Source organism: Vipera berus (genome assembly GCF_964194415.1).
Source record: "Vipera berus genome assembly, chromosome: 12".
NCBI classification, from domain to species: Eukaryota; Metazoa; Chordata; class Lepidosauria; order Squamata; family Viperidae; genus Vipera; species Vipera berus.
In genome coordinates, this window is record NC_138215.1 from 3,381,086 (window position 1) to 3,408,590 (window position 27,505).

Sequence of the window (27,505 nt, forward strand, 5' to 3'; positions counted from 1 at the left end):
CAAGATTTGGCCAATGAGAGAAGGGAATCATGTAGCTGTCCCTACACTGTCGGTATCAGATGGTCTCAGCTTGGAGGGGAGATGCAGGTGATTCCCTGTCAAGCCTTGGGTGGCAGAGCGCCTGGGTATCATCTGTGTCAGGAACAGGAGGAGACAACATCCAAAGTGGAGATTGGTTCCAAAGGTGGTCTTCGCAACAAGAGCAGCAGCAGTGTTAACATTCTTTTCAGTGGGGTGGCTAGTGCACGCTACCTGCATTTTAAAAACTTTTTCATTGCATAACCTCGTGAATGTTTTGGCCTTCAAAATGTGTTTACACAGAATGTGGTGAAGGGAACAGGAACCATTCCATTTTGCAATGCTCTGAATAAATGATCCTTCCTCTCAATACGGCCAGGGCAGATCAGAAAGGGCACTGAATGGAGAAAGCTATGAATGAATTTTTTATTTGCAAATTCAAGTGACGAAATCACAACAGCTGTGGGTCTGTCACTACAAAGTTATCTAATCATCATGATACACTGAAATTCCGTATAGCAAAGAACCTTTCCTATTACTTCAATTATATGGCAGAAAACAAAACTTATCAATTGTGGAGCTGTCTCCTGTACATAACATTCCTGAGGAAAGCACCATAGTTTGAAAAGAAACCCCAAAGACAGCTGTTTCTAAATGCAAATTTCAAAACGCTACCCAGAAATACTAAAGTGCATGATGACAAATAAATAGTAACAGTCTAATACATTGTCCCCTAAAGGTAGACATGGAAACAAGTGTTGAAGCACAAGAAGAAAAATGAGGCAAAAACCTTAAGAGAAATGCATAAAATAATAAAATGAGGTCATCTTCCTCAAAGTCATGATGTAGATGCGGGTCAAGAGAAGCACTTTTTTATTTTAATTTCCCTTTTGTCACTTTCTAGCATAGCCAGCTATGTAGCCTGAAACTTTATTTGAAAAAGTAGCCCCAGCAGAAATCTCAAAAGCTTCATGGTTTCCTGCGTCTGCAAAGAAAGGACAAGACTGTCACCCCCAATCACGATCAAAAATTCTACAGTTCAATACAAACAAACAGACAGCTTAAAAGTGGATTGAAACATTCACTTAGAACACGGGTCGGCAACCTTGGCTCTTTTATGACACGTGGACTTCAACTCCCAGAATTCCTGAGCCAGCATAGCTCAGGAATTCTGGGAGTTGGTCCACAAGTCATAAAAGAGCCAAGGTTGCCTACCCCTGACTGTGAACCTTCCCAGCAAGGATCCTGAGACGTTTTTCAATTCTTGGCACACAAGACTCTTCCCCCAGAGGAGAGGCACTCTTTCAACACACCTCTCTGCCACCACCCCAGGGTTTCTGAACATTGTCTCAGGGCCATAGCTTGGCTTGGGGGGGTGGGGGGACAAATGGAATAATGGGCCAAGGGGAGTTGGCATCCCAGAATGACTTAAGAGCCTAAATAGCTGTATAAAAAAGGAGTGGGAGCAACAGAAACTCGGGAGCCACCAGGGGGGTTGTATGGAGGACAAGCAGGTGGTGCAATCCAGCCCTTGTAGCTAGAAAACCAGTAGGCTGCAGGCTTGCCTGAATGCTAATGGTTGCCTTTCATTCTAAAGAACTCACATTAACCTCTTTTTACCTGGGATGCCCTGTTTCCTGCCTGTTAAAATGTCTTGCAAAATTGTCAGTGTTCTTCCCTGAGCTGAACAGATCACTTCCACAGCAAAGCCAGCACTTATCTGCAAGAGGCCAAACCTCAATAGTGAAGTCTATTTTCAGTCCTAAAGACTAGCTCTTTACCCGTCTCCCCCCCTCCTCTCCCCCCCAGCCCGCTTGCCAAGTACCCCGTCTCTCTCAGGAACGTTGAAGAAAGTCTGCAGGATGGGAGGAACACGGAGAACTTACTTTGCCTGAGCATGATGTTGATAGCCAGGTCCAAGTTGCGAGCCTGCCTTCATCTCCACCGCGACTGAACACTGGCCAAAAAAAGGCAGGCAAAGCTGTCAAGAGGTGACTCGAGATCATCCAACCCGCCCCCTGCCAAAGATACTCCTGCCTTACCCGTGTTTCTACGTCAGTCCATTCTGACTCGGAAGCCTCCTCGGGCAGGCGAGGGCTTGACGGGGAGGATCGCCGCTTGCGTCTGGAGGAATCGGTGGGTTAGGGATAGAAGAGGAAAAAGTCGTTAAGGTTTGAAACAGTTCAGAGGCAGGAGTGAAAATTCTGAGGTCTGCCTCCTGCCTGAAAGTGCCCAGACACAGACTAATGGGAGAGAGAAGGCTGGCATCCATCAAGTCTGCTCTTATTTTATATTAACTTGGGGATATTTCCATTTTGTAATTCTGTTTGCTTGCTCTGCATTTTTACAATTTTATCCAGGAGCAGAACACACCCACAGGACTTCCTGGCCTTCTCTGCATGAACCTAGATTATTCAGTCATGCACAAAAAAATCACGGCCTGCTCACGATCTCCACTAACACGCAGGAATCACATCAGGTTCCATTCACACTGAGCCGAGACACAAAAGGGCAAAACTGTTTGGGTTGAATGTGACTCACCCGGTTGGTGATTCTTGTTTCAAGGTCTCTATTTCAGTGAACTGAACAGCCTGTCCACCTCCCCTGGTCTTGAAAACATCGCCCTTTTGAAAACAAAATCTGTTTAAGAAAATCTCTGAACAGAGATTGGCACAATTGATAATGTAACAAGCTATTTTCACTACATCCTTACAAACGCATAAGTAAAGCTAGAAAGGTTTTTTTCCCCCTGATCTCCCAGAAGTACAGGAATAAAGCCCACAGACAGTCAAAAGCTCCACTGGGTTTCCACCACTATTTGCCTACAACCCTGAGTAACAAATTATACAATTTGACAGTTTAACGCTTCTGGCAGGCCCAGAACCTGTAGAAAAGCTTCCCTTATGTAGCAGAATAAAGAAACATCCCCGAGGTACAAATGTTCCCTTAGTGCAGGGGCCTCCAACTATGGGCCACAGGGATGGCTGGCAAGTGCGCACACGTGTGCATGGACTCCCATTCCCACTCATGCTAGCGCTGCCACACGGGCGCTAGTGGCCTTGCTTGCATATGTGCAGGGGTGCTAGCTCCGCGCCAGTGTCACGTGGGCACTAGCGGCTTTGCACATGTGTGCAGGTGCCAGCATGGGTGCTGCAGATGTGTGTGCCCATTTGCGCATGCGCGTATGCACACATTTCCCTCTGGGCTGCCAACCTGGAAAGATTGGGGACCTCTGCCTTAGCGAACATGTGATAAATACCCCTTTGTGTTTATAAACAAGTCCCAAAATTACAAATGTTACAGCACCATGGCAGTCATTCACCCTTATGATTGACTGCAGAGGCACGGCAACATTCACCCTGGCTATTCCCTCCCCCCTGCCCCCCGGGGTCTCCATAGGCACTAGGCCTGTGGATACTCACCTTGTGAAGACATAGAGAGACTTTGTTTCTTGGCTTGTTTCACTGCTTCAGGACTTCGGCGCATTCAGAGAATGGGGGCCTAATAAGTACTGCAAGATCTCACAGGATCTTTTGGTACTTTAGGTCTCTGTTCTCTGCAAACGGAGGCCTGGATGAGATCTGCGGCAAAAGGCCTTGCAAATTCCAGAGGGAAGGCCTGAAACATTAAAGCCTTCCCTCCGTCTGCAAACATTTTGCCATCTTTGCAAGAAGCCTTTGCTGCCGAGAACGGAGCTCTGGATTGTCATGTGTCCTCAAGGCCTTTGCTGCCAAAAAAGGAGGTCGAGAGCCACGCGCACATCAACCTGGAGCTCCGCATGCGTCAATCCAAAGCTCCATTTTCGGCAGCAAAGGCTTTTCCTCAAGGCCTTGGACGTTGAAAATGGAGGCCGCGAACGATGCACAGAGACTGGAAGTTTCTCAGCACTGAAGTCATGCGAGATTACGGTGCCCACAGTGTTTGCAAGCCAAGTGGGTGCTTAGGGCCAGCGATTTCGCTGCCTCAAAGTGTCCGCTCAGCTTGCAAACACTTTGGGTGCCAAAACTGGAAGCTTCTCAGTGCCGTGATCTTATATGGCAGAGAAGCTGGAGAGGAGACAGCTCACTAGATCTTTGCAAGGTAAGTGAGTCCAGTGTGGCAGGATAGGGGGGAAAGTGATTGTGGGGAGAATGAGGCAGCTCAGTGAGTCATGGGAGGCCTTGGGTGGTCTGAAGCAGGTGGTGTTTTATCATCAGCCCCCTCCCCCCCATGGCCTTCCCCACCCTGGGATACCTCATGTGCACTTAACAACCCACCCGTTCGATTAGCGAATGCGTGAGCGAAAGCAGGGAGCGATGGTGTTCAAGATACGCCATTCACTCCTACAAATCCTCAAGTTACGAATGGAATGGGCAGCATAGCTCCATTCCATTTGTAACTTGAGGACTACCTGTACTTTTTGGTCAACAAGCTCTTTTTCTTGGAGGGCTTCTTTAGAAATACGACGCACAACACAGCATGCTCCCAGGATGCTCGCCCTCCTCACAAGAGTTTACCTTGATCAGTCTGGTTTCAATCTCCCCATCAGAGGCCAGCTCCTGGTGCGTCAGCATGTATTTGTCACACTTTGCCAATGCCTTCTCATTTGCAGAGGTAACCATGATGGCATGGGGGACGTGTGGCTGCATGACTGTTTCAGTCTGGATATTGGAAGGGGGTTTATGGTCCACCCACCTCTCTCCTGCTGAGCGAGACCGTCGCTGACGAAGGCGAACAGGAGGAGCATTCTGGGAGATCAGAAAAAGAATTTTTAAAAAAATGAGTAGGCAAGTTTCCTAAGCTTATCCCTGGGAAGGGCATCTTCCAGGGTTTAATCAATAGTTGAGCAAGATATTTAATTCGCAGCATTTGCTGTTGAGATCCCATATACACTTCCAGTCTAATGTAATGTAAGAAGAGGAAAACCAAGCACACACTGATAACTGCAGGTTAGCTGAAGCCCTCTACCAATAAATTTGGGTCAGAAGTTTAAGATCCTTCCAGGCTTCAGCAGGCAAAATCAAAGATATCAGAAGCACCAGCAGAGAAAAGAATGTCACATTTTGAGGCCAGACCCAAAGGCTCTGCTTTTATGCACTCTGCATCTCCCAGAAATGGAGAATAGCGGGGGATGGCCAAGAAACCATCCAAAGGTCAGCCTGCACACGCACATAAAATACAAAATAGGGCACTTTCTACATACGATTATTATGAGCATAGGAAAAAACCAGGGAATAGCGAGCAGTTCCCAAGCTGCAAAGGAGTAAAACCCCTTCAGGCCTAAACAGCTTTTACTATTTTTATAAAGACTTGCAGCCTTTACTATTAAGGGCATCACTGCAAGACATCAGAATTTCTTTGAAGTCCAAAGTAAGCGGTTTTTTGTAATTTGAGATTTATTTGAAAAGCTAATTTCTACTTAGTTTAATTCAGTTACCCAGACTTGTCATGTACACAAATATGTAAATACAAACGCATTATCAGTTAATGTGAAAGCATTAATGGCAAGAACAGGGGACAGGACCTCACAGGACGACCGTTCAGTGTTGATGGAGAGTACAAAGCTGGCCGGGCAGCAAGAGGCTAGTTCAGATTAACCCTTATTTTTTAAAAAGGGAGTGGGAATGGCAGCTGTTCTCTTGCTGTGTGTCTGCAGCTCCCGTGATGGCGAGGTAGGCTTCTTAGCAAGGGCAGTGCCCACAATCACCAGCCAATCACACAGGGGCAACCGCAGCGGAGACAGAACACTGACCCTGCAGCAAAAGTCCTCTTCTAGCTCTAGGGGCCCTCTAGTGCTGGAAGCCGGCGGGGGTCCCGTCCAGCACATGCCCCGCCTTCTCTCTGACACAACCCAGGGCCTGGCTTGCTCTGGCTCCTGCGGTCTACTCCTGGCTCTAGGGAGGCCACTGTCCCCCTTGCCAGGAGGCTTGCTGTGCTGAGTAGGTGTTCTCTGCTCCCACTCCGAGATGCAGGAAGCCACGGAAATGCTGCTACAAGAATTTGACCGCCTGTGCAGCTGTGGCTGGCTTCTGGCAGGTAGATCATGGTGGTTAGGCAGGTGAGTGATACAGTTGCTAGAAAACTGAAGAAAGGTGCAGTTAGCGAATCAGGCAAAAGGAAAAAGAACGCTACCAAAAACCTTCGTAGAATTCAGCCTCAGTGTCCGTTTGCTCTATACTAAGCAGAGTTAGAAAGAGAAAACACGCACGGATAGGAAGATTCAAAGCTAATTCAAGGAGACGGCTGACAGAGAATTCTCCTGGCTGAATTGTAGACACCCAGCCACGGGACTTGGACTTCTCAGAGTCGCTTGCCACAGGGGCGCAGGTATGCAGAGAGAAGGGCACATTCAACCTCCCAAGAAGCTTACAGGTACTGGAGGAGGCGACAGTGATCTTTGGAGAGCTTTCTCCCGATCCTTTTCCCTTGAAGGCCTTTCGGGTTTGCTACTCTTAGGTTCCGTGACAATGGCTTTCAGCTGCTTTAGCTTCTCATCTTTCACCCAAAGCTTGTTCTGCATCTCCAGTTGCTTGGCTGCCACACGGCGCTCCTGCGTGGTAAAGAAAGGCTACAATTACACCCTGTATTGCTAACTAACGCAAAATTAACTGGCTGAGGAGTTTTTGATTGCAAGGACATGTCTCTAAAGTGAAATAGATGCCTGCGGAAATATTACATTTTGAAAAATGATCAACTATGTTACTATAGCAAACTGCAGGAAAACAGTAAACCCAGTAATTTTAATGGGCAAAAATAAAGAGATATTTTTCTTTCAAAGTAATTTTAGATAGATGGGGAAGAAATGGAGGTAGTGACAGATTTTATTTTCCTGGGCTCCAAGATCACCGCAGAGGGGGACTGCAGCCAAGAAATTAAAAGACGCTTGCTCCTGGGGAGGAAAGCCATGGCAAATCCAGACAGCACACTAAAAAGCAGAGACATCACCCTGTCAACAAAAGTGCGTATAGTCAAGGCCATGGTCTTCCCAGTTGCAATGTATGGCAGTGAAAGTTGGACCATAAGAAAGGCTGAGTGCCAAGGAATTGAGGCCTTTGAGCTATGGTGCTGGAGAAGACTCCTACGGGTCCCTTGGACTGCAAGGCGATCAAACCGGTCAGTCCTAGAGGAGATCAACCCTGACTGCTCTTTAGAAGGCCAGATCTTGAAGTGGAAACTCAAATACTTTGGCCACCTAATGAGAAGGAAGGACTCACTGGAGAAGAGACTAATGCTGGGAAAGATTGAGGGCAATAGAAGAAGGGGACGACAGAGAAGGAGGTGGCTGGCTGGAGTCACTGAAGCAGGAGGCGTGAGCTTAAATGGACTCCAGAAGATGGTAGAGGACAGGAAGGCCTGGAGGAACGTTGTCCATAGGGTCGCGATGGGTCGGACACGACTTCGCAGCTAACAACAACAACAAGAGCACATACTAGTTGTCAGAAAATTAAGGCATGGATTGACACCTACTAATTCCAGTCGTTGCCACATATTTGTATCCCAAGGAAATGCAGCCTACGATTCAGAAATGCTGGCTGCACTTGTCTTAAAATAAACTGGCAATACTAAATTCCTCTTCAGATATTATCGAATGCCTAATCATGGTCTTGCCACCATGACGAAAGACAAAGGCTACAGTCCAACAACTGAATGGCAACTTGTTGCTCATCCCTGGTTTAAGGTATACTTGCTGGTTGACAGTTACTGAATGGCTAAATTTTCAGCAGTGCCATTTCAAGTCTTTAACAACTGCCTAGGCACAAGCAGGGATGCAGCAACATAACGACAAAAAGAAGGGCAAGTTTTCAGCCATCTTGTTTTATTTTAGGTGGCTCTGAGTTTTATTTTGTCTTGTTAAAATATTAGAGTACATTAAACTTGGTTAGAACACTTAATTTTATCCACCACTGTCCCAAAGCAGAAAAATTAGGCTACCATAACACAAGAGAATCTTGAGGAATCTGGTGCTATAAAAGAAGGGTGGAGTTCCCAATTTTACTGAATTCAATCTACATGTAAAAGTGCCATTAATTTAGATAAAGAGTTAACAAAAGGCTTTTCCACCAAAGAGTAAGCATTTTTTTTAAAAAAAATATATATGTTCCTACCTGGCAACTAAAAATTAGCAGCAAGAAGTCCCAAGTTATTATTTAGGATTTTTAAAACAGAAATGGACCACAAAGAATTACAGAAGTACCAAATGAAAAATATTCGTGATAAAGAGAAAGTGATGAGGAAGGTTTTTATTATTTTATTTTACATTTTTGTATACCAACCCTATCATAAGGATTCTGAGAAGTTTTGCTACTTCCTACGATATCAGAACTCTAAATGGGATCAGAAATGGGATTCCCTTTTACCAGTTTTAAAATACCTGCCAAACTAGTGGGCTGCTGTAACTGGCTATTAAGAATTAGGATTATATATATTTGGGAAAACAGCACCTTCTTAACACATTGAAACCTTCAATAGCTCCTTCGTTAAGGCACTTGAGAACAGTTCAAGGAATGCAAAAGTTATTACTTTCCAGTTTAGGTACATAATGGTTTTAGGATATAACAGTAGACAAAATGGAGATGTGCATACAGGAAGTCTTTGATTTACAACTATTCCTTCAACAGCCAAAGTTACTGGTGGTGCTAAGCTAAATGAAGGGACTTACAACCGGTCACAAAGTTATACGGCCACGGTAGCGTCCTTACAATTTGTGATTGGGCACTTGGCAACATGCCTGAACTCAAAACTGCAGGAGCATTTCAACTCCACCTATCGCCTACGTTGGAACAGACTTGGAACACTGGGACCCAACTAACAAAATGAAATTCAATGTAGAGAAAAGCAAGGTTTTACACTCGGGCAAGAAAAGCCAAATGGGTCAGGTACAGATTAGGTGAAACCTGGCTCAGTAGTAGTAACTGTGAGAGGGATCTTGGAGTCCTAGTGGACAATCACTTAAATGTGAACCAGCCGTGTGCAGCACCAGCCAAAAATGCCAATGCGGTCCTAAACTGTATTAACAAAGGGATAGAATCAAGATCACATGAAGTACTAATAACATTTTATAAAGCCTTAGAATACTCCATTGAGTTTTGCCCACATTATAAAAAAGATGCAGAGTGCAGAAAAGAGCAGCAAAGATGGTTAGGGGCCTGGAGACTAAAACACACGAAGAACGATTTCAGGAATTGGGTATGTCTAGTCTAGTGAAAAGGGACACACGGTGGCTCAGTGGGTTAGGACGCTGAGCTTGTCGGTCAGAAGGTCGGCAGTTTGGCGGGTCGAATCCCGAGTGCCGCGTAACAGAGTGAGCGGCTGTTACTCGTCCCAGCTTCTGCCAACCTAGCAGTTCGAAAGCACGTAAAAATGCAAGTAGAAAAATAGGAACCACTACGGTGGGAAGGTAACAACAGCGTTCCGTGCGCCTTTGGCGTCCAGTCATGCCGGCCACATGACCACGGAGACATCCTTGGACAAACACTGGCTCTTCGGCTTTGAAACGGAGATGAGCACTGGCCCCTAAGAGTTGGAAACGACTAGCACGCATGTGCGGGGGAACCTTTACCTTTTAGTCTAGTGAAAAGAACGACTAGGGGTGACATGATAGCAGTGTTCTAATACTGGGGGGGGGAAAGGGGAAGGGTGCCACAAAGGGGGGGAGGCAATCTATTTTCCAAAGCACTAGAAGGCAAGACAAGAAACAATGGATGGAAACTTATCAAGGAGAAGCAACCTAGAACTAAGGAGAAACTTCCTAACACTGAGAACAATTAGCCAGTGGAATGATTTGCGCCTTCAGAAGTTGTGGGTTCTCCATCATTGGAGCCTTTTCAGAAGACATTTGACAGCCACGTCTGGAATGGTACAGGACGAGAAGACCTCCAAGATCCTTTCCAACTCTGTTATTCTGAACATTTACTACAATTACAACATTTACTGTATGTTTCTAGTAGGCTTTTTTTTTTAAAAAATTAAAATTATTGCTGCCAATTGTTTACTTAAGTCTTGTATGAATAAATTATAGCAATAAAGTTTTCTCTGGTAGAGAAAAATATCACCGAGAAAGAAACAGGAAATGCCCACACAAAGCCTCAACCTTCTGTAATGAGTCTGAAAGATCAACTTGCACCCTATGCGAGAATGAACATAGGATACATTCCCAGAAACACTTAACAAACAGCCCAAAGCAGCATTGTACACCTTCGCATTTACAGTGTAATATCCCCACTCTTATGTGGGAAAAACTAAGCACATAGAGATAGTGTTAAACCACGGGTTGGCAACCCGCGGCTCCGGAGCTGCATGCGGCTCTTTCAGCCATCTCCTGCAGCTCCCAGTCCTCCTCTGCCACGTGCAGTTCAGGAAAAAAATTGTGAAGTTTGAAAGTTCCTTCTTTGGACTGCACGTGGCGGCAGTGGAGGAAGAGATGGGAGGACTGCTGGAAAGGTGAGTGGGTCAGTCAGATGGGGCGTGCGGGGGTGGTTCTGAACAGCATATGGAGTCTCGGGCGCTGCCAGACCCCCTGCTTCTTTCCCCCCTTCTCTCTCTCTCTCTCTCTCTCTCTCTCTGTGTCTGTGTGTCGGACCCACGGGGAACGGCTGGTAGGGAGGCAGCAGTCTGGCCTTGTTCTCCTCCCCCCAATGTGTGTGTGTGTGTGTGTGTCGGGCCCATGGGGCTCAACACAGAGAGAGATGGAAACGCCAGACTGCTGCCACCTCCAGCTACGTCTCCTGTTGTGAAAAGGAAATCGCTGGGCTGCTTCCCAGCCCCGTGGTTCGGTAAATCAGTCGTACTCACACATTCCTTTTCCCATTTCATTGTCGTCTCTGTCACCATGCCCTGCAAACGAGCTTCTAGCCTACGCTTGTCTGAAACTTGACGCTGCAGCTTTTGACTCTTGCTTTCTAGTTCCTGCTGCAGATTACGCTTCTCTTCTTCATAAATGGTGGTTGTTTTCTCCAGGATATCAATCTGGTGTGAGAGATTACAATGCAATTCCTATTTTGAAAACTCACCCCCACAAAATTTAGCACGGCTTTTCTGTTTTTTTGGCAAAGCAAGATCCTACGTTGCAAGTGACACACATAAAAGTGATAAGCAACCATCACAAGACAGAAGCAGTGTGCAAAAATTATGCTTTGAAATCTGTTGGGTAAATCGGGGTAGCCCTTTTGGTGTTCAAAATTTGTCACCGCTTGTGGTATTGCATAGAACTGCATGATGTTGCCCACTATCTTAAAAGCTTGCTGACCCCTTAGGTCTGCCTCATGCCAAGAGGTTTGCCATCTTAAAATCCATCAACAAATGGAGAAGCACTTCAAGCAATTCAAGATTTTCCTTTTGAGCAGAGATATTTACAAATGAGTGCTATACTTAATCATCAAACGGTAAATAGAAACCTTATATTCCAGAGTTTTTGCTTTCTTCTCTAGTCGCTCAATCTCAGTTTTCTGTCCTGTTATGATTTTCTCTCTTTCAGCTATTTTCACTTGTGCAAAATTTTCTTTGGATACAATGCTGGCATCAAGTTCTTGCAACATGTTCTTTACACACAGAACTAGAACAGAAAAAGATGTTTGATTTCTATAGCTGTCTATCTAAACAAGTTATTCTGTTTATTCAGAGAAACATTAAAACAATATAAAATAAATATATATATTGTCACGGAGTAAAACTATTGCCACGTTACTATAACCATGAAATGAGTCCTTAACATTATTTGGGACTCCAGGCCTGGGCCTTATGAAAAGCCAACAGGGTTGCAGTCATCCTGGTTTCTGAAAGGAGAGGACAGGGGCTACAGCAGAGAAGGCACGCCTCCTAGTACCCATCAGCCACATTCCTTGGTTGACGGAACCCGTAGCACGCCCAATCTGCCAGTCTGAGTTGGGTGAGTAAAAATGACTGAGAGAAGACGGTCCCGTAGGTAATCTGGCCCAAGCCTTAGAGGGCTTTAAAAGTAGCAATCAGCACATTGAGCTGCATCTGGTAGCCAATACAGCTCACATAGCAATGTTCTATGTGTCCAGTATCCGACCCCATTCAATACCCATACAGCTGCATTCTCCCTTAGTTGAAGCATCCAAATGCAGGGCAGCCCCATGTAGAGTGCATTGCAGTAATCCAGATGAAAGGTCATGAGGGCATCAGTGACCGTGAGCAAAGTGTCCAATCCAAAAACAGGCATTAACTGATGCACAACCTTAGAGTATGCAAAGGCCCTCAAATTTACAACAGTTACAACAGGGAAATTCCAGGCAGAGGATCTTGGACAAACACAAATTCTTTTTATGGAAGACGTACCACCTCTTCTGACTATTTTTCAGACGTATACTGCGTATTTGCTGATTCCAGTAAGCAGTCGCTCAATGCTTTGCCTTCCATGAAGAACATCACAATTTATTCACTTACAGCCGGGACAAGACAAGCTGGTGCCAAGTACTTACCATTTCTGGCAAACTCTTCTGAAAGCTTCTGCCGGATGTGGTGCCGCTTTTCAAGTACTTCAATCAGTCGAGGCAAGGTCTGGTCATCATTGATGTCCAGAAGTTCACAAGAAGGCACTGGAGGGAAGTTCTGCAGGAGCAATTCTCTGACCAAGGAGCCTCTGTCTAGATAAACAACAGGCCACTTAGTTGAGTGGCAGTCCACAAAGATCAGAGTCTGCATGGTTAGTAAAGGCAGGAGAACCACACAAGGCAATTGCTAGGAGGAGAAATTTCTATTGCTATTAGTCTCAGCTGGGCTAACCAACCTAAAGCTTTACCTCCATCAACTGGTCCACCTCGGATTTCCAGCTGCCGGGAGAGCTCCTCTCTGAAAGCGTGATTCTTAAATCGCCGACCAGGAGTTAGTCCACACAGAGGTTTGTCAGCAGGTCGTGCAACCTCCACTTCCTGGGTGATTTCTGCAAATCTCATGACTTGCTAGCAAGATTTAGGGGAAAAAAAGAGTATTAGAAGAATGAAAGAGTATATTTGTAGCTCAGACTTGAACAGTGGATTGCTTGGTCCTCTCTGAGCTTGTTTGTTTTCTTGTAAATGTTTCTCAAAAGCTGCCATTTCCACATGCCTGGGGACCCCCTGCAGAGCATGTGCTGCCTGTACAGTAGCACCTTGGGACTCGGCGTTGTTTTGGGAGGTGCAACGGGTAGTAAAAAGGACGAGTCCCAAGCCCTTTGCTTCAGCTGGGAAGAACTGCCTCTCTGTCCCTTTTCCTGTGTCAGTAACCTTCCTAGCATGGCTGACTTCCTGTCCATTCCCCACCGCTGTCCCCCCTCTTCCTATAGCAGCACGCTGACTACTAAACAAAGGTCAAGTACTAGGACATTTTCATGTCAAAACACATAGAGAACCAAATTCAACAGGCTTTGAAGCAGCCAAGTACCAAGGTACCTCTGTATTATATATAATATCTCTCCTCAGGATTTTGCTTTATTTTTTATCCACGTTCAATGTTTAACTGCTTTTACTGTTTTAATTTTATTGTCTGCCACTGAGAGTGAGATGACCGACCATATAAACTTGATAAACAGCACACATATTCTGAAATGTGACTAGGAATACTCCAGCATTTTAAAAAGTTCCTGTAAACGATGGCTAACTCAGCAGCGAGGTATAGAGAGAGCGTGCTACCAGTTTTTGTAGATTCAAGCAACTGAAGTTAAACAACAAACTTAAATTACCAAACTCTCATCGTAGTCTTCTGCCTTTGGATTCACGCAGACTATCATACGCACTTTACCCTCACCATCAAAATAATTCTTAAAAAGATGAGTCAATTTGGAGTCTCGGTAAGGGACCATCTGAAGAATCAAGCGGAACAAAACATTCTCAGAGTTGAGGAACTGAGAAAGTGAGGAAAGGAGGAAAAACTCTGCAGAAATAGGTAACTACACACCTTATTGGTCCCGTACGTTTGGTTCTCTCGCAGAGCTTCTATACAGGTTCTTAATGTCATCAGTGATTGATTGATATTACCTGGAAGAGTGAATGGCACTAGTCTCACCACCGTCTGATATGACGCCTAGTCATGGAACAGTTTTATCTTTGTAAGAATTTCTTAATTCCCTGTTTTTGGAAGGACACGGGATTACCTCTCCTATGAAAAAGAAACAGCCACTTCGCCCTTTCAACATCCTTGGTTGGCAAAGGATAGGGAGAGAGAAATTTCCAGTTCCAATATAAGGACCATTTTAGCTAAACCTTGGACAGTGGTCAAAAGCCTTAGCTAAATTATGGAAAGTATAAGGGGAAGATTCACAACAGGTGCTACACCAGGCCAATCTTGGCAGATTTAGCATTGGACTATGAGGAAATCCCAAGACTCTCGACTAAACTAGAAAGTACAAAAAAAAAATCTAGAAGACTGTGCCAAACCACTTCCATGCAATTGCCTAGAAAACTTGTATTTTCTAACTCAGCGGAAAATCCACAAGTTAAACGTGAGTAAAAAGGAATTCTATTTCATAAGGAAAACTCCACCCAAATAACCCTAACCATCTTCCCAATGCATACCCATCTTTTTAAAAAGGTGGCCTAGAAGGTACCATAATGTATAGGTAAAGATGCTATCTTACTTCTGCCTAGTAACAGCAGGGACTGAGAATGTTTCACATCCTTTGGGATTAAATTGAAAATAACATTCTCCATCTGGATAGTTTTTCAAAACCAAAGGAATTCCATATTAATTTTCCTCCAAGATTTATCTATCACTTCTAATAAGTATAACATGGAAAAAACCTACAGAGAACCAAGAGCCAGAAAAACCTTCTGGCTAGAGAAGAATATTAAAAAAAACTTTCCTATCTCTGTGGTCATTTTGTGGCTTCCCTCAGTCAGCCCTGATTCTTTCTGCTTATTTGAAGGAACTGATCCATTTGAATCCAGAATAGAATTAGAATTAGAATAGAATAGCACAGCAGAGTTGGGAAGGGACTTTGGAGGTCTTCTAGTCCAGCCCCCTGCTCATGCAGGAGAAACTATACCATTTCAGACAAGTGGCTGTCCGGACTCTTCTTAAAAGCCTCCAGTGAGGAAGCACCCACAACTTCTGGAGGCAAGCTGTTGCACTGGTTAATTGTTCTCACTGTCAGGAAGTTTCTCCTTAGTTCTAGGATGCTTCTCTCCTTGGTTAGTTTCCATCTGTTGCTTCTTGTCCTGCCTTCAGGGACTTTGGAGAAGAGCTTGACTCCCTCTTCTTTGGGGCAGCCCCTGAGAGATTGGAAGACTGCTATCCTGTCCCCCCTCGTCCTTCTCTTCATTAAACTAGACATACCCAATTCCAGCAACCGTTCCCTGTACGTTTGAGCCTCCAGCCCCCTGATCCTCTTGGCTGCTCTTCTCTGCACTCTTTCCAGAGTCTCCTTGACTGGAAGAAGAGACACCCACCCATTCATTGCTATCAGAGCACCCACCAGCTTCACGGAGTCTGTTTCCTTCAGCTTTGGTTCTGTTTGTTCTCTCACTCCCTGCTAGATCAACCAGCGACAACTGGCTCAAGGATATTAACTCTCTCTCCTGCAAGAGAAGAAATATTGTGGTTTTCCATCAGGAAGCACAACTCCACGTAGATATATAAAGCTGAGAATGGAGCCAGTTCCTTTTAAGGAAAGCATCTGCTGCAGCCAGGATCCTCAGCAACGCTTGATCGTGACTTGTGCTGCTGGTCTAACCATTATCACTTTTGGAAAAGTTGTCCTCTGGAGAAAAGAAAGAAATCCGTTTGCTAGCCGACCTTCATCTTACCTGCAGAACATTATCTCCATCTGCATTGAGAGGAGCCTGAGCCAGTTTAATTAGAAACACACTGTGCGAACGACTCGATTCTCGATTCAGTTGAGTGTGTGCGATGCGCCTCTTCTTTTGGCCTGTTGAAAGGGGAAAAAATATTTAGATCAAGTAGAGTCCAAAATCATCATAACGCGATCAGGGCAGAATTTTAGATACCATCTCTCAAAGAATATTGTGGACCTGGAATGAATGAAGAAAAAAACCACCCAAACGACAGAAGATTGGAGCACCTTGCCTATCCGAAAAGGCAAAACCATGGAGGCTATTTTCACGGTCTTTGTAATATCTTCCCCTCCCCACAACCTAGGTTGCCCCCCAAACTTCGGGAAAGCCCTAGCGACATGGCTACACCACTGAGCTTGGCGGATTGGCAATGGTGGGGAGCTTTTACAATGGCTTTGATCAGCTTGATGCAAGGATGGACTTTGCTGATGACCATGGTTATTTTTGTTTTCAAGAGGCTATTGATTTTTATCCATGTATCTTTAACTTTTTTTATTGAATTGCGGTTTGTTGAGAGCTTAGGTGAGATAAGTGGCCATACAAATGCAATCCATCCATCCATCCGGTATTAAAACTCATGCCTGTTTGTAACCTTTAATTGGGCAAAGCAATGTACAATAGGACACTTCTTAAACCAAGATTCCTCAAATAGGCTCTTATCACATGCAGGGACTCATTACTCCTGCGGAACGAAATCTGGGAAAGTTAGGGATGTTCAGCCATCAACTTCATCACATGGTCACATGATCATTTCCAACGCTCCCTGACAGCTTCCCACCAGGCAATGGGGAAGTTGTCAGTGAAGGTCCCAAGTTGCTTAGGCAAATCTCCCCTACCTACATGACCTCCCCAGTGTCATGGTTCCGACAGACAGAGATGAATAGAGCAGAACTTGGAGGCTTGAAAATTCCCCAAAGAACATGTTTACTAGTTACAAAGTATCAGCATGATCAAAAGTGAAACCAAGTCTGAATACACAAGTAACAGTTATCCTACTACAAAGCATAACTACGCAAGCTACTACGTTCCCCAATATATTCATTTGGTGGGCTTTTTTATATAACGCCCAGTCCCTGGTCACGGGAGTAGTAAATGACCCTGGTTCCTATGGGACAGATTATTTTGACTAGCGAAGCACCTGGGCAACCCCCCTCCCTCCGTTCTATGTGGCAACCTAGAATGAGAAGAAAAATGGCTGCAGCCACGCTCATTGTAGAGTTGACACCCAGCCTCTCTGCGCCGGTACTGGCCACTCATGCAACCCTGCACGCCTTCCCTGACCCACACCACACCTTATGCACCCCCAACCTGTGCCACACTTTTATGTACCCTTTCCAATCCATGTTGCACCTTTCACGTGCCACCACAGATCCTCCCACATCCAGCAGTAGCCATTTACCTGCAGGCTGGCCTTGAACTTTCAACTTCTTGTCAGCTTCCCCACTGACTTTCTCTCTGCAAGCTTCTCATAAGCAAAACAAATGGGGAGGAGGAGTGAGATGTCCAGTGTACCCTGTCAGCTTTCCATAAGGAAATTCAGTGGGGAAGCCAGCCTAAAGTCAGAAGTCACTCCCACTGCTTTTTTGTCCATCTGTGATCATTCTGTTTCTCGGTTTAGGTAAGGAAATACCTCTGAAATGATGACCCAGTGGGACACAAGCTGTCTAGCAAATTCTAAATAGAAAAGGATTATAGTTAATATGTCTTCTACTACAAATCCTGTAATTTACCACCGAAATTCAACTGCAAATAGGGACAAAAGAGGAATGCTGCACCTTATAGTTGAGTTATTTTATAATTATAACCACTTGAACCATAAGGCTTAAAAAAAGGAAAAAGCAGATCAATGGGACACGGTTCAGCATGATTTTTAGTTCATGGCTCTGTAGCAGGGCAGTTTCAATACAGTGCCCAAGCCCCATTGGGTTTTTTCAGGGCATAGCCGATTATCTGGTTGGCCAATAGAGAAACAGGATAAACAAAACACGTTTCCTTTCATCCCTCATGGCTTTTTTTAATCACTGTCTTCAAGCTAAATGATTTAACGTGGAGTACTTAAAGTGACATTTTCAGGAAATAATTCCACTTCTTACCTCTCCAAAACACTTCAAAGGCTTCTTCTGTAGATTTAACTTCTACCTCAGTGCAACCTGCAACATACATGTTGTGATTTTGATCCTCACGGAGAATTTTGGATTGAGGAAACCTGCAACAGGGATGTTCAAATGATGCCAGTTATCAATATTGGATGGTTACTTAAGACAATGTTGAATTAGATAAATGTATTCTATTTTCTGCTGAGACTAATTGACAGCTATCATTAGCTTATCCACACAAGCAAAGTGGACAGAGGGAAACACAGACCGTCCAGATTACACACGGGGCTACAAGCATATTCTCTTGTCCATGCAAAGTACTAGCAATAAAGAGCAACAATCTACTTCACCAAGTAGAAAGTAACCATCAATTACTACAAAAGTATGGAGGGTAATGTCCACATATGTGAAGTCAGCATTCCACAGTGGAGGGCCCTAGTTGTTCCACCAAGCAAAGAAAATAATTTTCCCCCAGTGACTTTCCTTGTTACTAAGTATTCAGCTGAAGAGCATTTCGCTAAGAATCACTCACTGTGGCAGCTACTTGGAAAACATTCCTGTGCCCGTTAAAGAATCGTCCAAATTTTGGCAGCAATTAATAGTTTTACCAGGCTAAACCAAGAGTATCAACAGGAAAAACACCAGCCTTTAAAAGCAAGTCATACTTAGCAATGTTTCAATAAAGCGGATTTCTAAAACATATTTTCAAAGGCTACGAACATGGAAAAGCTACGTCTCTCTGAATTTAGAGCTCAAAACAGTACGATGCTGCTACTGTCGTTAGGCAGACTTAGAACCAGACAGAACGTATTTTCCCCAAGCTGTTGGATCTATATCAATCGCTGGATCTATAATCTGCTATTTATATATATTATCTTTCCTTGAATCTAAATCACCAGACTACAATTTTACTTGCATTTACTACTGCTGGATTGTTAGCATAGCTCCCAATTGAAGAGAAACTACTCACTTTGGTTTTGTGGGATCAAAAGGGGATTCATCCAAAAGGTCATAAATGTAGTTATTATAGATTTCAATGTAAGACACAAACACACCGTAGACACTGTCTTCATCAACATCTTCCAGTTTACAATTATCTTGCACATTGATCATGTCAGCAATTTCAGGGTCTATCTGTCGCCTGCCAAGGTGAGCGAGAGTCATCTGCAGTTACTCGTTCAAGGAAACACCCACAACATTCCTGAATTATCCCAGTCAGACGGAGCCACTTACTTGCCCACCGGTGTCTTGGGAACTGGAAGTATCTCTCTTTTCTGGCGTTCAAGCAAAGCATCCACTTCACATTGTACTTCGACTCCATTCTTATCATCAAGTTTGAAAACCTGGGGATTAAGGATGACGGGAAAAATAAGGGGTCCCTTGCCAAGAGATACCCAGAAAGTGCTATTTAACTAGTTATGCAACAGCAATGAAAGCAGCTTCTACCTGAGATTGGCAGGCCTCCCTCCCTTCCTCCCATAATTTTAAACGTTTAAAATGCATCAGGTACAATCAGATATTACCTTCAGAACAACCTATTTTCAGCAAACTGTTTGTGGAAACAGGAGGGCACTTCATCTCCACTTGCTTTCCCCCCCTTCTCTTTCCCAATTTCCCTTCTTTTCAAAGGCTCCTCCTCCTTTTCATCAATGTCTTATGGCTGTCAGTTTGGCTGGCTTTTTAGGCCCGCCTATTTGTGTTAAGCTGCCAATTCCCAAGACCTGGAGACTGAACTCACATAGCGCTTGGCCTGAAAGGGCCCTATGCTCTTGAAGATCATGTCCAAGCAACGAGGAAGCAGGCCTCCCTCGCCGGGGGAGCCGGTCATGGTGTGCGTTTTTCCACTCCCCGTGACTCCGTACGTAAAAAGGAGACCTAGAATTCAAAAGCACAGAGACACAATTAATTTTGTTATATACTGCATGAAAATACTTTGCCATATTTTTTTTTGGCCATCTAATGAGAAACTTTTAAATATAGCAAGTTACCAAGATGTCCAAATCATCAATTGTCAATGGACTTGGCAATGCAGTGGATCAGGTGTGTTTTTCCCCCGTGGCTTCTTCCAAGATTTACTTTCCTAATTTCTCAGTCTTACCGATCTTTCACTATCATATTCGATCCTGTTTCCATATTATAAAACCTTTGACTCAAAACATTTCAAATTTGAAAAGGTAATTCTGAGCTCAAATCTATATAGCCGTTCTGGGAACTTTATTCATAGTTCTGAGCACTATGATTAAATTAACCCTTCTTTGACAATTTTCCATTATGTACTACCACTAATAGTTAGTAGTATAGCAGGAAATAAGTTGTTCATATTGTTTTTAATTAGTTATTGCATCTAAGCAAGAAGGGAAAAGGTTACATACAAGAGTATTAACAATCTAAAATAACTTAATTAAAATTTAAAAGAAAAATGGCTTGGAATATTTAACATAACAATTCTAAATTTTTGATAATTACCCAAGCCTTTCCCTGACCCTTGAGGGAAAAAAATAATTTGCTAAATTAAATATTGACCATCACAAAACAATCCACTGTTACAAATCAGATTTTTCCTACCTTTATTGCATGAAATTGTTTTGAGTTGAATACATTGCTATAAAACATTCTGAAGTAAATCCAACTTCAAATCCAAAATTTTAAATTTTACTCCCCAAATAATACTCCCTAAATGTATTACTTAATTGCTATTTTTAAAGTACATTATGCCATAAATAATATATTGCACTGGTAGAAGAATCAGAATTACATCCACAACCTACGTGTGTGTGTGTGTGTGTGTAAAAAAATTGTACTTGTAAATGTTGGTCCTGAAATTGAGATCTGCACAAGAGGAACAAATAATTCTCAAGCTGAGCCCAATGAAGAGTTAAATTCTTGAAACTTTTCCAGCTCTCAGTTGTAGCAAGAATTGAAAGGTAACCTTAAATAAGTGTATCCATGCAAACAACATTGGTTCAGTGACAATTACATAGGATACCTTGCAAGAGAAATGCATTTCAATACTTATGTAAAATAACAGAATACATAGAAAACTTCATAATTTAATCCTGAGCATTTTATTCATATTTATCTTATTCTTGATACTCCAAATAATTTTAGGTTATCTTCATTTGTCTAAAAAGAGGGGGAACATTCAAATTTAAGAAATGGAAATATTAAGAAATTCTTATACCTGGATAAGCAAGTCAGGAAGCTATATTTCATTATTAATCAAATTTATACACCACCCATCTGACGAAGCGACTCGGAGTGGCTTACAAAGAAACCCACCCAAAAAACTGTACAAAAATAGAGTTTAAAAGATTGAAAGAGCACCCTCATGCCACCAATCACCCCCCAGGGGTGCTTACCATGCTGGTTGACAGAGCCATGTCTTAATGTGGTCAGATGAATCTTATACATCACAATTAACAGCATTTTATTTCTCAAAATTATTCTTAGTTACTTGGTGTCTTACTCCAATTTTAGAATAGGTGAACACAATCACTTGATTGTGAGATGGGGGTCTATATATAATATGAAGAATAAATTCTGCTTTGTCATACAATCAACCAGATGTTCAGACTGGATTTGGCATTTTTGTCCGCTTATCAAGTCCTTCCCAAGGACCTGGGATAGGCAGATGTGGATGTCTGATGGTTTTACAGGTATCGTTGCAGGATGGAAGCTGTTCCCAGTAAAGCTGCCTTTTGCAATTGACTGATGGTGAACTTGTCAATGCTGCTGGTCTTCAAGTGGTGCTTCAATATGGGGAGGGACTGCACCCAAAGTACCTATGACTATTGGTACTACTTTTGCTTTCTTATGCCACAGTCATTCTATTCCTATTTGCAGGTCTTTATATTTTGTTATCTTCTCCACCTTCTTCTCTTCTCTTCTACTGTCTCCAGGTACTGCCACATCCAATATCCACACACTATTGTCTTTCTCACAGACAATTCTCAAGTCTGGTGTGTTATGGCTTTCCCATTGAGTTTGCTCATTGGAAGCCAAATGTGAAGGTTGCAAATATATTTTACTTGAAGTCTAGCATAACCATTATAAACCCCCAAATCACTATCACATGACCCTGGGAATATTGCAATGGACACAACTTTGAAGACAAGTCATAAGTCTAATTTTTCAGTGTTATCGTAACTTTTAATGGTCGCTGCTCAGTAAGCGACCAGTACCTTGTTAGGCAGCCTGCAAAAATGGTATTATTATATTAATACTATAATATAGTGGTGGTGCAGTAGTTAGAATGCAGAATTGCAGGCTCACTCTACCCAGTGTCAGGAGTTTGATCCTGACCTTCACAAGGCTGACTCAGCCTTCCATCCTTCTGAGGTTGATAAAATGAGAACCCAGATTGTTGCGGGCTATACTGATGTAAACGCTTACAATACTGTAAGGCACTGTAGCATATAAGTGCTATTGCTATATTACTATAATTATATTACTTGAACTTGCTGTGTAGGTGGCAATCCAAGCTTAGTAAATTAAATTAAAAACTCCAATAGGAAACAGGAGTTTTGATTCAATTATATGAAAAAAATTAATTCTTTGTTGGAGGAAAAAGATTCATATTGCTACTCTAAAGAGAGATTCAGTCTTAATAATTTAATTATATCATACCATTTTTTCCATGGATAAGATCTTCCACTAGAGGTTTAGCAACCACATCAAATACATGTTTCTGAGAAATGCTTGTGCCAAATACTTCTTTAAATGAATACTGAACCTAGAAAAAAAGTTTAACAGTTAGGAAGCAATTAACCAGAAGTTTTACCCATTTGCTGTTTCACCTTTCATTGATTTTCATACTGCATCAAAGTTTTGAATCCACAACTGTTTAATAGTCAATTTATCTAATGCTCTAGCAATGATACTTTCTATTTTCTTGAAAAAAAGTAACTAGTACAAAAAAAATCTAAAAGTTTTTATCTCCCTGTAATAATGTTGAATGCCATTTGGTAGGCGAATCAATATTGGCAAAAGCCCGTTTTTCTTCATGCATTATGTATTTCCAGCAACAGAATCACTAAATAGAATGTCAGTATGATCACAAGCTTACTAACAAACATTCAATCCTATACATACAGCCTATGATAAACCCAGCTGCTTTAAATGACACAATCCCAATAAAAGTGTAGATTGAAGCCCATAGGGAATAGCACATTTTCAATGCAAACTACCTCTTTATATTCTCCATTACGGGCAATACGGTACCCATCAGGTGAGTGAACCTGGACTGTTGTGCTGCTGATCACTTCTATGCAACACTCTTGGTTTGTTACACCAACTGGGCGGATCCGGCAATACACCTGAACAGAGAAAAATTGTACTATTTAGAAACACCGGATTAAGATTATCCTCGTTTACAGAGCACATATCAGAATGGAAAGTGTTTACAGTAGTCCTCAACTTACAATTGAACCCACAATTTCAGTCATACGTTGGGCCACGTGACCACCTGATTTACCACCTTTTTTTTCCAATAGTCATTATGCAAATACAGCACCCATTAAACAAACCTATTGTTTGTTATGGGGCAGTTTTTGCTGGAAACAGAAAGTAAATGGTGGTTTTCAATTAAAAACTTATAAGTTGTAGTCATGTGGCAGCAGGGTGCTGCAAACAGTTGTAAATGTGGGCCAGCTGCTAAGGTCTCAAAATGTGGTCATGTGATTTGGGGGGGGACCACCACCAGGTTTTGGAGTTTTAAAACCAGATATAAGTCCCATTTTGAGGGATACATTGTAACTTTAAACAGTCACTAAGCAACTGGTCCTAAGTTGAGGACCATCTATATTAGCATCAGAAGATCAGTCCAATGGTTTGCAGCTCATCTGTGCTTTAGAGTATCGATCTATTTAGGTTGGCAAGCTTTGAAATTGTCTCGACAAACCATCTGCTGTTTCTGGGGTTTAAAACAAGCTGGGTGAAAATCCACTTGCCCAGAATCAAAGAAATGCTATATTCTAAATGAACCTTTCAAAAAAAATTTTTTTTTAAAAAAGTGTCAATCTTTATTTTGCCTCTTCTATCAGAAAAGCATAGTAAAAACATAGTACTGTGTTTTCCCCCCCAAATAAGACCGGGTCTTATGTTTTTTGGGGATCAAAAGGCCCATGAGGTGTTATTTTCAGGGCATGTCTTATTTTCCCCATGTATAGCAGGTGGTGAGTGCACGGGGGTGGTACAACATTCGATACAAACAGCAGGACATGAGGTGCACATGCAGAGCTTTGAAGCAAGCAGTGATTGGGCCGACATCGGAGCACGGGACAGACCAACTACTGGTATGAGAAAGTCCGGGCGGGGTGGTGCATGCCCTTCCTGCGCCAGGTCGGCCCTGCAGCCCTGGGGCAGCCGTGCTGGGCAGGAAGGGCACTGAGGCAGGGGCGGCCAGGCTAATGCTCCTGCAGGCAGACTAGGGGGCCTTTGACCTGGGGTTGCTGTGGCCCGCCTGAGAGCGAGGAGGAAGCAGCCCAGGGCTGAAGCCCCGGAGGGTTGGGCAGGGTGCTGAAGCAAGCAGGGGTCTTGCCTGCAGCGTCCACGCTGGCTCCCCCTTCCCCACCAGAGCCAGAAGCCACCACATTTCAATAGATGCCAACCTTGCCCTCCGGCGGGCTGGGCAGCTACGTTTCAGTGCCTGGAGCCCTTGTGGGGTTTGCCTTGCCACTTGCTTTCCAGCTCCGTCGCATTTCTCCACCGCCTCGGAGCTGGAGCGCTTGGTGCACCACTGCGCAGCTCCCCTCTCTTCTGCAAAGCATTCCTTCACTAGCCTGCTTTCCAGTTCCGTCGCATTTCTCCGCTGCCGTGCTCCATTTCCAAACACCCCATAGACACTCAGACACTTTTCCCCCAGATGGAGAAATGACAGGGACTGGAAGCTTCATCTGCTTGCAAATGGGGCCCTTGGAGATGGAGCAAATCGCTCAGTTTCTATGCGCCCCATTTGCAAGCAGACGAAGCTTCGTCTACCTCTGGGCGAAAAGTGCACGGCATGTCTGGATCGCCTGCCTCTGCCTCTGCGCTCAGACTTACCTGCGTTGTGCCAAAGGGCTGATAGGCTGCGGCTGCCAGCAGTTTCAATCTCACTGCCTCAAGTTTGACTCAGCCTTCCAAGGTCGGTAAAAGGAGGACCCAGATTGTTGGACGCAGTAGGCTGACTCTATAAACTGCTTAGAGGGGGCTGTAAAGCACTCTGAAGCGGTATATAAGTCTAAATGCTATTGCTAATTCATATACAAAGGAATTCATAAGAAGTCCAGCTTTCATAGTCAAATCCTACAATATACAAGAACTGACTGAAGAGCTAATTTTGCTGTAAGTCAGCCACTTACCCCAACGGGATCCTTCCAACTATTGTTAGACGCTTTTTTAAATGCATGTTTCCTAGGAGTTTTAGTTCTTCTGGAAGTTAATAAATGTCAGATAAGTTACAAATAAAATCAAAGATGCACACTACACAAAGAAATCGACTGAAATTATTTATGGAATGCTCTATTGCAGCAATGTAGAGCAAGACCAAAGCAGCCACAGAGGCTTTTAAAAGCAGCTAATTTAGGTAGTATTATATTATTAATACAAATAAACAATGGGTGGACATGCCACATCTAAAAAGAGGCATTCTAATATCCGTAACAACTGCATGCAAGATCCTCTTCTTGAAAGTGCTAACTGCCACCACTCCTGCTTTATCAGGCTCTTCTTGTAAGACAAAAAATATGCTCAGTTCTTCCACATTTTTTGGATTAACAACTGTGAACAGAAAACCCAAATCCACAGAGTAAATTCCTAGGCAGTAAAGAAGAAAAATGAAAGCTGGAAAGATTGGTCTATTTTCCACCAGAATTTTGGTAGTAGATTTAGAAACCATCCTTCTACCGTCTCACACAGGCCAAGTCTCCTTAATTGTGAGAATCCTGTCAGTGAGTAGCTGCTACCCTTTCTCCTGTCAACGCTGTACCATAAAAGCAGGCCCTGCAACAAAACTTTTAAAATGACATCTAAAATTCCCATATACAATTATCAAATGACATGTGAATCAGCTGAAACTAATTCAGCAGTGATTCGCAGTTTGTCATCCTACCTTACCCAATTTATCACTTCCATTAGGTGCTGACAATATGTTACTTATAAGCACCACAACAAATCAATTATAACTGCCAAACTACAAGGTTTGTTTTTTATGTCTTTGTTCCCATTTTAACACTGCAAATTTGTATGTTAATACTGTACATCTGAAAAGGCTGATGATTGCAGTCCTACACCTGTAGTTGAGGACTGTGCCAGATCCCACTACTTTCATTTACAGGAAGACATAAAGTACCAACTACACTGGGGGCGACAGGAATTGTATTTCTACATCTAGAAAGCATCATTTGGGGGAAGGTAAGCATACACTAAAAGGGTACATGAATCATACAGAGCTTCAAGCCTTGCCTTTGCCCTGCATTTAATGCACCACACTTCCTAAAAGACTTAGCCTAACTAGCAAGTTCCGGATCGCCTGTAAAATCTACCTATAAGTAAGCAATTCAAAATTCCGGTAAGCGGGACCTGTCCCTCTCCTCGCAATCTACATTACGGGAACAGAAGAAAAGAGAGGAAAGGATAAAAGAAAAATAAGCATTAAAGCGGGTATCGGTCAGAGATCACAGGAGTTAATAAAAGAGGTCTGGCTATGCCAGGGGGAGGCAACCTCGGCTCTTTTATGACTCGTGGACTTCAACTCCCAGAATTCCTGAGCCAGCCATGCTAAAGAGAAAGGGAGAGGTTTCCAAGCAGAGCCATGCTGGCTCAGGAATTCTGGGAGTTGAAGTCCACGAGTCATAAAAGAGCCAAGGTTGCCTACCCCTGGGCTACGCGGAGGCCGAAGACAGACCGGGAGGCTCCCGAGTGCGGCCAAGGGGCGAAACGGGTTCCTGGTCAGCGGACGCCCTCCACCCATCTGAACCCCAACAGGGCTCCTCTCCTCCGCCCCGCTGCTCTCCCCCAGGCCCAAGGCCGGAGCAGCCGGGCGCCCCCAACCGGGTCAGCGCGGCCCGCGTCGTCCAGCCCGGCCCTCCGAAAGGAGCGGGGAAAACTTACGCCGCCGCCGACTTCATGGCGCTCTCCCGACCAGAGCGGTTCAAACGTTCCCTCCACTTCCCGGCATCCGTTGCACCGCCCCGTTATTCAAACAGAGCCAATCAGGAGAGAGGGCGGGGCGGAAAGAGCCGCTCCCCCCCTTTCGGGCGCGTTTGGCTTGTGACGTCACAAAGGCCGGCTCCGCCTTTGGGCTTCCGGCAGGAGGAAGAAGAAGAGCGCCTGCGCCCCATCAAGCGCGGCCGACGCTTCCCTCCTTTCCCCGCTTCGCGAGCCGGAGGAGGCGGGAAGGGCTGCCCCGCAGGGAAAGGCAGCGGCGGCTCTGGGCGCTCGGCCTGGCCAACCACAATCCACTTTATTAAAAGAAGAGCAGGCTGCCCGCGTGCGCAACGTTGATGTGTGGTTTATTAAGCGAATCCAGGGTGACGCCGGGCGGCTTGCAGTAACACAGAAATCTACAGAAATTGAAATGCCGTTTAAATGCCAACTCGAGGACCTTCACCGCAGTCCCGCCCAAGCCTGGCAGACCCCCCTTCT

The 27,505-nt window shown here is 44.0% G+C and overlaps 1 protein-coding gene across 1 annotated transcript; it reads right to left on the reverse strand.

Moving 5' to 3' along the window:
• Positions 1-484: 484 nt before the first annotated feature.
• On the reverse strand, positions 485-26,988 carry KIF23 (kinesin family member 23; the record flags this gene model as incomplete). The annotated part of the gene is made up of 23 exons (XM_081337008.1): positions 485-1,003; positions 1,905-1,975; positions 2,061-2,142; positions 2,560-2,642; positions 4,515-4,745; positions 5,750-6,079; positions 6,368-6,547; positions 10,789-10,962; positions 11,391-11,548; positions 12,438-12,602; positions 12,758-12,917; positions 13,676-13,795; positions 13,891-13,970; positions 15,407-15,509; positions 15,738-15,859; positions 17,879-17,991; positions 18,852-19,022; positions 19,115-19,224; positions 19,620-19,756; positions 22,508-22,613; positions 23,068-23,196; positions 25,222-25,291; positions 26,972-26,988. The coding sequence occupies 23 exons, from the start codon at positions 26,986-26,988 to the stop codon at positions 988-990; spliced, it is 2,928 nt and encodes a 975-aa protein (XP_081193134.1). The 3' UTR covers positions 485-987.
• Positions 26,989-27,505: the final 517 nt, after the last annotated feature.